Genomic DNA, 14,174 nt, shown 5'->3' with positions numbered 1-14,174 from the left:
AGATAAAGCCTACAAGATAACTTACCTGTAAACAGTCTCTATGAAACCAAGCATTCTTACAACAAGGACTTCGTAATATGCTGTAAGTTGGAATAGGCTCGATAAATTCCAAGCAAATGGTACATGGTAAGGAGTCTCTATAATTATTAGATGTAATTATTTGAACAGGTCGATGTTTCCAACAAAATGACCTAAAATGTAAATTATTTAAAAATAATATCTAATAAATTACAAAACACAGTGAGACTAGCATTACAATTCGCATTTATAAGAGGAAACTCATTTGTACCTCTCTCATAATTAACCTACAAGACTGGAACCTTGGCACTCTTAATCAGTCTCACAAACTATGACCAAGGAGAGCAGGATTTTCAGAATGTGAACCTTTTGGTGGTAAGACTTAACTCCTAGAGGGGTGCCTGGGTGGCTCAGTTGGTCAGGTGTCTGCCTTTGTCTCAGGTCATGATGGGATTGAGCCCCGCCTTGGGCTCCCTGCTCAGTGAGGAGCCTGCTTCTCCCTCTCCTCCCTGCTCCTGCTCTCTCTTGCTAGCTCTCTCCCTCTCAAAAAAATAAAATCTTACACAAAAAAAAGACTTAACTCCTAGAATTTCAGTAACTAGTATTATGTTGAGAATCCTATGTAATATTGTTAGCAACACCATTATACTCAATATTGTACAAAATTAAAGGAACTTAAAAAGAAATATTTTAATTATGTAACATAAAATACAAATAAAAACTTATTCCTAACCCACTAAATTTATTTCCATTTGCATTTTCTAAACTGCAGTTTTTGTACATGCTAACAATCCATTAAATAGGTCAAGAACACAAAGACTAAAAGAAATAGAACACTCATAATATCAAATACTAAAATTCATAAATCTTGTTGTTTAAAGCTGGATTCAGAAAGTAAATACTGTCAGGGGCACTCCAGGGCACATATTTATTTTTTGGATGCCACCAAATTTAAATGCCTTCAATTTACTCAATGAAAAATACATATGGCTCTGTGGAAGAAGAGTGGACCATAAATCTAAAGAGTGACATAAAAATCTAGAATTACGTAAGGTGGAAACTTTTACAAAATTGGAATATAACCAGAGCTGAAGATGAATATTAATTGTTAAGCCCATTCAATTCTGGCAATTCCCAAGACTTTGCAGACAGAGATGACTCCATTAGGAGGAGGGAAGCAATTTTAAATATATATAAAACATATATGTAACATATATGTGTAAACTCAGTGCAGCTCTGAAAAGAAATTTTACAAAGGATTTATATCATTGGGATATCCATAGCCATTTTCCATTTTTCCTAAACATTCACCTTTCATATTTAACAATTAATTAACTCACGCAAAATTGCCAGTAAATTGGAAAATACATTCTCTCTGAAGTCCACATGGGAAATGATAACTTCGTTTACATCGGGGTGCAACACATCCAATTGAAGCACCAGTTTTCTTGCAAATACAGCATTTCTAGAAGAAAATATGAAAATAGAGGTCATAACATACAAAATCTGAGTAATATAGTATGACCAAGTTATAAATGAATATTCCTGGGGGGAGTCTGAAAATTATCTTCATCATACAACAGCTAGGATGACAGTTTATTAAAGCAAATTTCTGAAAAAACTGTTCTCCCCAGAAACAGTCTAAAGACTCTAAAGATTCACTCCTATAACAATTTCTGGTAAAAGAGTCATCGCTAATCTAACATGTGGATGGGACAGAGAAGCTTCTTTTCCTTCCTACCTGGCTAAAATATTTTCAACTGAAGGGTTTGTAAACATAATGCCTATACATTAAAGTCTCAAATCTCAATAAAAAACACATAAATAGGAAATATTCATCAAGGAAAACAGCAAAACAATACTAAAAACCAATCTGTGAAAAAAATCAGCTAGGATCACCCTATCCTAACCAAATGGAAAAGTGAGATTATGACTTGAGCCAAAACCAAGAGTGGGATGCTTAGGTGACTGAGCCACCCAAACACCCCAGAAATAGAGTCTTTGTAAATGTAATTAAGTTAAAGATCTCAAGATGAAACCATCCTGGACTTAGGGTGGTCCCTAATCAAATGATTGGTGTCCTTCTAAGTGAAAGGAGAGGGAAATTTAAGACACATATACACAGAGGGGAAGACCAGGTGAACATGTGCAGCTGGAAGCAGAGACTGGAGTTATGCTGTCACAAACCAAGGTTACCAGCAGCCGCCAGAAACTTGGAGAGAAGCGTGGAAAGGAATTCTCCCCTCACAGCTCCCAGAAAGAACCAATCCTTCTGACAGCTTGATTTGGAATTTCTAATCTCCAGAATTGTGAGAACCAATTTGTTTTAAATGACTCAGTTTGCTGTAATTTATTATGGTAGCCCAAAGGAACCAAATATAATTCCACTGCCACTAACTAAAATATAACAGTGGTATATGAAAACAAAGACTATTAGATGATTCAAGCATTACTAAGATACAGAGGAGTATCTAAAACATCTTGGAACCCTTGAGATAGCCATCATAAAATGGTCACTGATGAAGGGATTATACAGTCTTATGCTGACCCATGAAATACCACTAGGTTATTGGAGAATACCTTGCCAACCTGAGGTTTTTTCCAGTAAACTGACATATGGAACTCTAGCTTAATGTCGCAAATGGAGACAACTTCTTCAGGATAAAGATATTCTCAAAGGTTCAGAATAGGGGAGCCTGGGTGGCAGTCGGTTGAGCATCCGACTCCGCTTTGGCTCAGGTCATGATCTCAGAGTTGGAGGATCAAGCCCCGAGTTGGGCTCCACGCTCAGTGCAGAATCTGGCTTGATAGTCTCTCTCCCTCCCCCACCCCTCCTGCTGATGCTCGCTCTCTCTCTCAAATAATCTGGGCACCTGGGTAGCTCAGATGGTTAAGCATCTGCCTTCGGCTCAGGTCATGATCCCAGGGTCCTGGGATCAAGTCCTGCACTGGGCTCCCTGCTCCTTGGGGAGCCTGCTTCTCCCTCTGCCTCTGCCTCTCTCTCTGTCTCTGTCTCTCTCTGTCTTTCATGAATAAATAAATAAAATCTTTAAAAAAAATAGAAAATAAAATAATCTTAAAAAAAAAGGTTCACGATATAGTCAGAGAGGATTCAAATGTTTTAAGAAAAAGATATTTCCAAACTGCAAAGAGACCTCAAAAGGTCATCTTTCACCACAAGTTCACTATCATCAGGAGGTTGAGGAATTTTGATACTAATACTCTCACATAGTCCTTAGATAAATGCCACTGCTAACCTTTCTCCCAAGGTTTTCTCTTGTGTCCTACAGCCTCTATTTTACCATGTGGTCCCCAGCATCCTCAACATCTTCAAAAATAATTGCTTCCATTTTTTTTTTTTGCTTCAACTAAGAGAAAGGTCTCTATATGCTTGCTTCCCTTACAGAATTTCTTGAATGAAGCTACTTATTTTCCCATCCTCCTTTATTTTCATCCAGACTTGGCAAGGGTTGGGATTAGGATATGGAAAAAGGCAAGGGGGACAATCAGAACATTATTTTAGTTCTCTGTTGCAGGTTGTAGGCCACAAATTTGCCTTCATATTTTAAAAAATCTGGTCCTTTGAACCTAATGATATCTACCCTCTGTCACCTACTAGCTTCCTCCACACTTTGGCACCTTTCTCTGTATCTTAATTCTTGCTACACCTTTGTAAACAACTTCGACATTGATGAGACAACCTTTGACAGTTATGATGTGTCCCTTCATCGCTACTCCAGTGTAATAATGAATCCTGTCATCACCCAAAACTGCTCCACCACTGAAACCATCAGTTCCAGTTATATTCTCTGGACAAAATTCCCTGTACTTCCAACTTTCTCTTTTTTTTTAACCTTCTCATTTTCTAACTCTCATTATTTTTTTTTTTACAGATTTTATTTATTTATTTGACAGAAAGAGAGACACAAGTGAGAGAGGGAACACAGCAGGGGGAGCGGGAAAGGGAAAAACAGGCTTCCCGCTGAGCAGGGAGCCAGATATGGGGCTCGATCCCAGGACCCTGGGATCATGATCTGAGCCAAAGGCAGATGCTTAACAACTGAGCCATCCAGGCACCCCTAACTCTCATTATTTCTACTCAGACCAGATGGAAACCTACAATCCTTTCCTTGCATTTAGTACAGTAGGTATCACACAGAAGGTTCACAAACTATAATTAAATGAACAAGGGGTTAAAGTGTAGAGTACTTATCCTGGAGAACATGAGAACGCAATGAACAAAAGTACACAATGTCACAGAATGTCCACAAGAGGTGGAGATATCATAAATTACTGGTCTGCAAAGCTGTGTAATTTCCACTTCAACCCATCATGCCAACCCAGCAACCAAGGTATAAGAATGAAAAGTGAACATCTGGGTTGACTCAGGATTAAAGGTCTGAAGAACAGCAGAGTGGAAGTGTGGTCATAATTCGGATGGTAGGAGTGGGTGAAATGATGGCTAGGTTGGAACAAAATAAGGAAGTGAAATCAGCACTGTCACATATATTATTCAGGGTTGGTTAACCTCGCTTTTATTTGCAAATACCCAAAAAGTTCTTCTAAAATTTACCTTATTTGACAAAAATAAGCCTTTGAACATAAAATCAAAGTCTTATAAATTTCCAGTAGGGAAACGGATGGAAAAAACTTCCCTAGTATGATCATACTTATAGTATTTAGCGTAATGAGTAAAACAATTTACTTACCAGCTTAGAAGCCCTGTTCACTTCTTTCCTGATGTCTTCTATTAGAAAACCATAAACTCCTTCTTCTTCTTTACCTCTCTGCCAAATTCCACTTGACATCAACTATAAATATATTCTCAGTTAGAAAACAGATCTTAAGAAACTAGTTTGAAATATATATAAATGTAAAATGTGTGAATATATAAATATATATGCGTGTGTTTGTATGTATTAATATACACACACATATAATACATATAATGTTCCAATAAAAAATGGACATAACTTGAATTTCAAGCCCCTCTTATCTATAATAGCTATTTTTCATGGTCAAAGTAAGAGGCTACTCATATTCCTTGATTTGGAAGACACTGTACATTAACAGTTCATATAACTAAAGTGGTTTCTAAAAGCATTCCAGGAAATAACAGAAAAAGGAAGAATGCAAGGCAGAAAACATCTGTAATGAAGTTTTAGAAAAAAAGGCGGTAAATACCGAAAGGCGTAAATGTAGTAATAGTAAACACTATGGCAATAATTCAGTTTATCAGTGATATTTCAGGCTAACTTTAAATGTAGCTGGATTCTGAATTATAAAAGGTATATTTATGGAAACCTACTGAATCATGGTTAACATAAATGTTTGAATTTTTAAATATCTTTTAACTTCAGTTTAAATATGTTAAGGAAATATGAATCAAAAAATGCATGGAACTACGAATAAGAAATCCTGGCTTGCAAACCAGGCTCTGTGTCCAACTTTCTGGAATTCCAGGCAAGTAATTTAATGTCCCTCACCTTAAACACAAAAATAAAAACTGTACTCGATTGTCTCAAGTCTCTTTAAGCTCTAACATTCCATTACCATTTATAACATTACTGCATTTTCCTGTTCACAGTGAAATAGAATCTTGTAAGTGTTGAGCCTAGGGTGGGTATGTTTTGAATTATTATACTCATTAATGAAAAACAGAATACAAAGGAAATTTGATCAAATTAAATATATTAAGTAATTCAAAGCTACTTCAAATTTGTGATTAGAGAAGATTATTTTAATCAATATAAAATATCCTAGAGAAACAACAAAAAAAGTAGACATTACCTAAGAATTGGTTATGAAAAAAAACCCAATGGCTAATAAAATAGCTCTAATTCTACTGCATAAAAAGTAAAATAAACTCTCAGAAAAATGAAAAGGTTTTCTTTGATGATACAAAATATAAGATTTCCAACTTACAAATAAATTTGGAATGCCAAATTCGTGTTCCCTTAAATCTCGGTACAAAGTAATTAGGTTCCTAGACAAGTCTAGAAGTCTATTTAACCCACAGGGTACCTGAGACACAAAACTAGTCTTAGAGAACCACCAAGAAATATGTTAGATGATTTCTCAAGGAAGCATCTAGAGTTTTAACATGGATGCTGGGGTGGGTATAATAAGAGATCTACAAATTTGTTGATACTTCTTCCTTTAAGAGACGGGGTCTAATTCCCTTCCCCTTGAATGTGGGCTAGACTTAATGACTCACTTCTAACAAACAGAATAAAGTAAAAGTGACAGTAGTATGTGACTGTGAAGACTAGGTCATATGGTTCTATCTTGGTGTCTTGTCTATCCGTCCCTCCCTCCCTCTTTCATCACTTACTCTGGAAGAAGCCAGATGCCATGCTGTGAGTACCCTACAGAGGTATCCTCTGTAACCAACAGAGGCCTCCTGCCAACAGGGAGTAAGAACTAATGCCAAAAGCCATGTGAGAGAGCCATCAGAGGTGGATCCTCCAGCCCAGTCTAACCTTCATATGACTGAATGCTGGCTGACATCTCACTTGCAACCTCATGAGAGCCCCTGAGCCAGAACTATCCAGTTCAGCCAATACCAGATTCCTGACCCTCAGAAAACGTTTGAGATAATAACTGTCTAAGCTACTAAAATTCAGGATAATTTGTTAAGTGGCAATATATAACTCATACAGTATCAAGAAATATTGTGTCTATTAACTGCAGCCTTGGCAGGCTAAGGCAATGATGGTGCCATTAAGATCTTAAGGCACAGATTTAGTGAGGTGAAAAGTTGGTGGAGGGAAGGGGAAACAAATGAGAGACTAATTCTCAATATGAAATCACTTTTTCTTTCTTCCGAGTGACCCATAAATTCACCTGTTTCCTTGTCCACAAATATTTACCACCTTTATTTAGAGCTTTTCTTTCTAGGTTGTCTGCAAAATAAAATACTTTCCTTCTCCTCCCTGAACCTTCAAACAACTCTTTTCTGAGATTTATCACTAGCAACAATGGAAACAAGAAAGTGGTAAAAAGATAACTCCCTTAGAGACCTAACCATTTTTTCCTTTTTTCATTTAGCCTCTAAAGAGTTAGGCAAAAATAAACAGATAATGATGACAGGTCTTCCCTCATACATACCAAATAATTTCACAATCTTAGAATTTGATAGATGAAAAACCTGATTTTACGTATAGGCAAAATGAGATCCAGAGAAGCAAAATGACTTATCCAATTCTCAGAAACCAGCCATCAAAATCTAACTGTCTTCTTTAGAAGAGTATCAAATTTCCAGGATTTAATTATAAATTATACTCACCAAACAATAGTAATGTACAGTGAGATTCCATTTCTCATTAGTTTTCTTTTCTCCGTATTTATTAGGACAGTCATCATTTTTTCGACAAAAAACACAAGCTAACAGTGAAAAAAGTAAATAGATATAAAAATATTTTTAAATTTTTTAAATAAAACCTATGGAATTGGAGCTTCTCTCAAGTGATGTATTCAATTCTTTCTGAGAGCAAATCACATTATATTATTATCAGTAACTTAAATTTTTAACACTTATTTCTAAAGCAATAAACATCATTGTTTTAGACTTTACATTTTTAATTTTAATAATGAATTCCAGTATATAATTAAAATGGCAACTTGTAGGGCAACATCACAGAAAATAATGGATTAGAAACTCCAAAACTCTATCTCCCCACTAAAGCAAAAATTAAGCTGCCAAAAACTGTCAATCAACTTTTCAGAAATTCCGAAATCTAATTTTAAAAACTTATAACAATTAGGAGAATGCTCCATAAAGAAACAGAATGGTAAATTCTGATGAGCACTTTGTAGCATTTTAACTTACCTGCCTACCATCCCCCACTCTCCAGCTGAGCAATGAATGGCCTTAGGTTCAATGGCCCATTTTGGATTTGTCCAAGAGGAGGTAAAATGGTTTGGATTGTCCAAGAGGAGGTAAAATGGTTTGGATTGTCCAAGAGGAGGTAAAATGAAACTTGTTCTTAAAGAAAAGTGATTGTGTGTTTTGATCTGTGTGGTGGATCCCTGAGGGATGGGCTCAGATGCTTGCCCTTGTTTTGCCTGCCTCAGAACTTTCTCTGTCAAAAGTGTTTAAGACAAATACACTAGATGAAGCAGCTTGGAGTTAAGGGTAAAAGATAGGACAAGCAGGTGACAGACCAAAAGACCTACAAAAGAAGCTGGGAAAAGGAGATATATGGGTAAATAAGGGCTTTGAAAAGCTCCCACAGATAACGGGGAATCTAGAGGACGCACATATGCTCAAGGCTGGATGCATGCTCAGAAAAGACCCCAGAAACCCTAAGCTTTCACCTCTGGCTGATCTTTATGTAAGCCAAAATGAAAAAAGACCCCCAAATCAGTAACAATTTTAACCTAAAAGAGCTAGAAAAATGAGAGCATATTAAGCCAAAAGCTAGCAGAAGGAAGGAAAAAATAAACCCTACAGCATAGATAAATGAAATAGAAAAAGAGAATCAATAAAAACCGAAGTTGGTTTTCTGAAAAGATCAACAAAACCGACAAAACTTTAGCCAGACTGACCTAGAAAAAAAGAGTAAATTCAAAACTTAGGGAAAAGCTACAGAAATCAAAACAGTGTTGTAGTGGCATAAGGACAGTGATATAGATCAATAGAGGAAAAGAGGCCAGAAATAAACATATATATCTATGGTCAATTAATTTTGAACAAGAATGCCAAGGTCATTCATTGGGGAAAAACAGTCTCTTCAATAAGTGGTACTAGGACAGCTTGATAGCCACATGCAAGATAATGAAACCTAACCCCTACCTGATACCATATACAAAAATTAAATCAAAACAGATCAAAGATGGGGTGCCTTGGTGGCTCAGTCAGTTAAGTGTCTGACTCTTGATTTTGGCTCAGGTCATGATCTTGGGGTCCTGGGATCATGCCCCATATCAGGCTCTGTGCTCAGCGGGGAGTCTACTTAAGATTCTCTGCCCCCCCCCCCGCCTCTCCCCCAGCTCACAGTCTCTCAAATAAATAAATAAATCTTTTAAAAAGCACAACAGATCAAAGACCTAAACATAAGCACCAAAACTAAACTCTTAGAAGAAAATATAGGGGTAAATCTTTATAACCTTGGATTGGCAATGGTTTCTTAGAGATCACATGAAACCAAGGGCAAAAGTAAAAATGAAAAAAAAAATAGATAAATTGGACTTCATCTAAGTTTTAAACTTTTATGCAAAGGATACTAAAGAGAGTGGAAAGACAATCTACAGAATGGGAGAATATATTTAGAAACCATATAACTGTTAAAGGTCTAGTGTCCAAAATGCATAAGAAATTCTTATAACTCAACAAAACACAAACCAATTTTAAAATGGAGCAAATGATGTGAATAAACATTTTTCCAAAGAAAAAATATAAATAGCCAATAAGCATATTAAAAGATGTTTAATATCATTAATCATCAGGGAAATGCAAATCAAAACCACAATGAGATATCACTTCACATCCATTAGGATGGCTATAATCAAAATGTCAAAAAATAACAAATGTTGGCAAGGATCTGGAAAAATAAGAATCCTCACACACTGCTGGTGGAAATGTAAAATGGTACAATGACTTAGGAAAAATAATTTGACAGTTCTTCAAAAACTTAAACATAGTTACCGTATGACACAACAATTCCACTCCTGGGTATATATGCCAAAGAACCGAAAATGGATGTTCAAATACTTGTATACTAATATTTATAGCAGCACTGTTCTCAACAGCCAAAGAGGGAAAACAAACCAAATATGTTATCAATGGAAGGATGAATGGATAAATTAATATGTTATATCCATACAATGGAATATTATTCAGCTGTAAAAAAAATGAAGTACTGATAACTACTACAACATAGATGAGCCTAGAAACATTATGCTAAGTAAAAGAAGCCAAGCACACGAGGTCACATACTATATGACTCCATTTATATAATAGATTACATTATCCAGAATAGGTAAATCCACAGAGACAGAACAAAAAGCAGATTGGTGGCTTCCAGGGACCAGGGAGAAGGGAAATGAAAAGTATCTGCTTAATAGGTAGTTTCCTTTGGGGATGATGAAAATGTTCTGGAACTAGATAGTGGTGATGGTTCCCACTGGCTCCCTGCTGGGCAGGGAGCCTGCTTCTCCCTCTCGCACTCCCTCTGCTTGTGTTCCCTCTCTCGCTGTGTCTCTCTGTCAAATAAATAAATAAAATCTTAAAAAAAAATGGTGAATTTTATGTTATGTGTACTTTACCATAACAATAATAGTTTTTAAAAGGCAAACTGTAGTCAGGGAGATCTGAGTTAAATCTTGGCACTACACTCTTGCTGTGTAACCCTGGACAAGTATAATTAAAAGGGTGTGGAAGGTACATATAACTGAATAGACATTAGTATAATTATCAATCTTTTCTAACTTATGATGTTTACTTATACAGAAAATTTCTAATAAAACAATGAGAAAAACACTAGCTGAAAAGAAAAGACTGAGAATCTCAAGGCAGCAGATGAATACAAGATGAAAGGAGCTTGAATCTCTAAGTGATTGCATGGAGCAGAAACTCCCCATTTGCCCCAACTCCCCTAACCAATCCACACTGAATTGTAACATAAGCCAAGTAATAAACTTTTATTGTGTTAAGCCAGTAGGGCCTCAGTATTTACCTATTACAGCAGCTAATCTTATTTTTTTTTTTAAAGATTTATTTATTTATTTTGAGACAGTGAGAATGAGAGAGAGAGAAAGAGCACATGAGAGGGGGGAGGGTTAGAGGGAGAAGCAGGCTCCTCGCCGAGCAGGGAGCCCGATGCGGGACTCGATCCCAGTACTCCAGGATCATGACCTGAGCCGAAGGCAGTCGCTTAACCAACTGAGCCACCCAGGCGCCCCCAGCAGCTAATCTTATTTACTATTAGCTTAAAATAAAGTCTTATTACTAATTATTTAGCTAATACATGTGATCAAGAATGAATGTTATGCATTGAAACGGTACATTTGTTAACAGACTACTCACAAAATAGATTCCAGGACTGGAAAAAAACATTATGAGCTAATATTTAATGTCGTTAAAATATCTCCCCTATATTTGCCCTCCCTCACTATAGGTTAATGAGATAAGCTGTAACTGAAAGCCCTTTCCTCAATCTTTCAAAAGATTTCAACTCTCCTTCGTTCTGACCACATCAACTCTAGCAAATTGCCATTTGTTTATTGGACATCTTATACCAGCAGCTCTCATCTTAATTCCTTCATTCCCAGTGCCTATACTCTTAGTTCTAAGCGTGCATGCAGCTATCAAGAGGAAAAGGAATACAAGGAATGAGCTGAGACTATAGAACGGAAGTACTCATGATGAGCAGTGGATGGAGCTGCATTTGCTATTATGCTGTGGACCAGCAGCTTTTCCATTTGTTCCCTTCCTCCCTTCATCCAGATATGGAGGCACTGGATGCAGAACAGACTAGGTTTCAGGCATGCATTTTTATAAGTAGACTGCTTTTGTTTGTATTTGTTGTTTTTGAATTCTAATATTTACAATTCAGTAACATTATTCTGACTTCACTATATTAAATAGATCACCTTCTAACTATGGCAAATGATACTGGCTGTATTAAAATAATGACATAGGGGCACCCGGGTGGCTCAGTCGTTAAGCGTCTGCCTTCGGCTCAGGTCATGGTCCCAGGGTCCTGGGATCAAGTCCCGCCTCGGGCTCCCTGCTCCATGGGAAGCCTGCTTCTCCCTCTCCCACTCTCCCTGCTTGTGTTCCCTCTCTCGCTGTCTCTCTCTCTCTCTCTGTCAAATAAATAAATAATCTTAAAAAAATAAAATAATGACATACACACATATAAGTAAAAAAAATTGAGTCAATCTTAGGAAAAATACTAATAATAGTAAAGGTAGTATTTGCAGTCTACAAACACATGAAGTAGACCATGAATTACTAAGTTTCAGAACAATTAGCACAGTGGATAGAAGTCTGTAAGTAAAAGCAGAAAAGCAAAGTAGAGGGAGGATTAAGAGCAAATTTCCTTATCCAACATGATGTGGTGTTAACAGATATTCTCTATCAGTGATGGTCAAGATAGAGTTTTAAGTATATTTTAATTTGTGAGGGAATCAAAAAATAAATCTTAAAAAGGGTAGATGAGGGGAGTAGTGGCAGAAGAATATAAATTAACAATTTAAATTTCTCATTTTCCATGGTAGCAAAACAATATATACTGTTAAAACTAATAAATGAAGAAATCAACAACTAAAAGCAAAGGTCTCTGAATCTATTTTAGATTGTTATGAGCACCTACAGGTAAGTTTTCCTTTTCATGTTAAGTTCTGTGTATTGTTTAAAATGGCCTTGCCTGTATTTTTCCTTATATAAGAAAAAGTCATACAAAAAGATGAAAAAAATTGTTTATCAAATAAACAGTGCTGTTTCATCCAGATACAAAGCATACCTGATAAAATTTGGCAAATTGTCCTCTTACAGATTTTTGTTGAAATGAATACATGTAATGTATTCATTTCAAAATGTATACATGTTTTCGTATACAGATGTGTGGACAAAAGCATGGATCAGTGAACTCATTCCTATATTTTGAGCCAGCATTCTAAAAAGTCTTATTGTAATAAAAAAGCAAGAGTAAAATATCTTAATATTTTAAATTATATTTGAAAATGTTTTAAGTATTTTACTTACCAAGATTCTGTGAGGTACCAGGTTTATTTTCATTCATTTTACTAGGAAAAATAAGAACATACAATACAGCCATCTTAATTTCTAAAGTTTCAAATTATCAACTTTAATAAAATTTAGTCACTGAATAATTACAAATAAGTTGCATAATTATTTCTTTCTTTGGTACTTAATTTTCTCACCTTTCACATATCTAAAACCATTAGTTTTCAACAACCATGTTAAAGTCTGGGAACAGTGTTAAAATCAGAGGGAATGTTTTTTAGTTGTCAAGAAGGTTAAGATGACTACTGTCATTTAGTGGAAAGAGGTCAGAATTGCAGGATAACCTGTAATGCACCAAAAAGTCCTGTATAACAAACAGTCTAGACTTCCAAATTTCCAGCTGGATGTTTGAATAGGTTAAAAACACTGTAATTACATTAACCTAGAACCTAAGCCCATTTGACACATAAATACAAAGTCTTTTTTTCCTTGCTATTTTAGAAAATGAATTATTTTCAAACTACAACTTCTATGTAAGTCAAGAAAATTTGTATTTTGTTTATAACTTTATCAAGAATTGTTCATTATTTAGGGAAAAAAGTCACATCATCAATAGCAATGCCAGTGAGTAGCCTACAAAACAATCCTTATCAAGCTATATTTGTGAATTGCATTTGCAGGGATTCTTCACAGAGCTGCAAGCATCTGACTGCCATATCACATCTTCTAGTAAAATGTTCAACCTTGTGCATTCTGAAAGACATTGATCTGCCTCTGTTTCCTCACTCCCTACTCGTTAACAAAGTTACTTACATTCACTACTGAAACATACCTTTTTGTTCTCTAGTTTGAAAAGATCAGAAGATTATCTTAACATCAAAGTTTCACTTTACCAAAAATATATAAACAGCCTACTTAAAATGTTACGAGATTCAAATAGATAATGTATGTGTGAGCTCTCGGAATTTAAGTAGAAAAGAATAAACTTAAAAATGCTACTAGGTAAATGTAATCTCATTTTAGTTTTCAAACCAATGCTCAGAGAAGTTAAACAGCTGTCCAAAGTCAGAGCTAGCTGAGTGGAAATAGAATAACCCATTACTGAGTGACTATACCACTTTACATGAAAATAATAAAAGAGTATAATAAATAACACAGAATATTAAATGTCAAAGGAAGGATAAAAACCCCCTACAAAGATTACTATCAAATTCCATCAATGCTTTTTTAGAATTTGGAATTTATATTTCATACTGATTGTAAGAACTGTTTTGGGTTTAAACACTGATTTTCTCATATCATTTTTGTGTTTTTATAAAAAGTCACAGACCAAATTTGGGTCATTTTGTCTCCAAGCCTTCGGTATTTCTGGTTCTTCCTTACAAAAAATCACATGTGCCATTGAGATTGGTAGGTTTTTTTTCTTTTTTAAGGTTTTCTTTTTTTTAAACATTTTATTTAT

At 35.6% G+C, this 14,174-nt stretch overlaps 1 protein-coding gene across 6 annotated transcripts in view; it reads right to left on the bottom strand.

Annotated features, from left to right (window-relative positions):
- Nucleotides 1-14,174, bottom strand: part of G2E3 (G2/M-phase specific E3 ubiquitin protein ligase) — a 57,389-nt gene that overhangs the window by 29,153 nt on the left and 14,062 nt on the right. For 3 of the 6 annotated variants that reach the window (XM_025870219.2, XM_025870221.2, XM_025870220.2), the window contains 5 exons: nucleotides 12,731-12,771; nucleotides 7,307-7,404; nucleotides 4,728-4,829; nucleotides 1,359-1,483; nucleotides 26-191 (listed from right to left, as the gene is read on the bottom strand). In XM_025870219.2, coding sequence (XP_025726004.1) covers nucleotides 26-191; nucleotides 1,359-1,483; nucleotides 4,728-4,829; nucleotides 7,307-7,404; nucleotides 12,731-12,767 — 528 coding nt within the window. In that variant the 5' untranslated portion in view covers nucleotides 12,768-12,771. The remainder of the gene's footprint in view (nucleotides 1-25; nucleotides 192-1,358; nucleotides 1,484-4,727; nucleotides 4,830-7,306; nucleotides 7,405-12,730; nucleotides 12,772-14,174) is intronic. The other 3 variants (XM_073895016.1, XM_073895018.1, XM_073895017.1) reach the window with 1 other exon arrangement.

The sequence above is a fragment of the Callorhinus ursinus genome, unplaced genomic scaffold (assembly GCF_003265705.2).
Source record: "Callorhinus ursinus isolate GAN/ISIS: 27379988/994484 unplaced genomic scaffold, GSC_fseal_2.0 scaffold8, whole genome shotgun sequence".
NCBI classification, from domain to species: Eukaryota; Metazoa; Chordata; class Mammalia; order Carnivora; family Otariidae; genus Callorhinus; species Callorhinus ursinus.
This window is presented reverse-complemented; position numbering and strand designations above follow the sequence as displayed.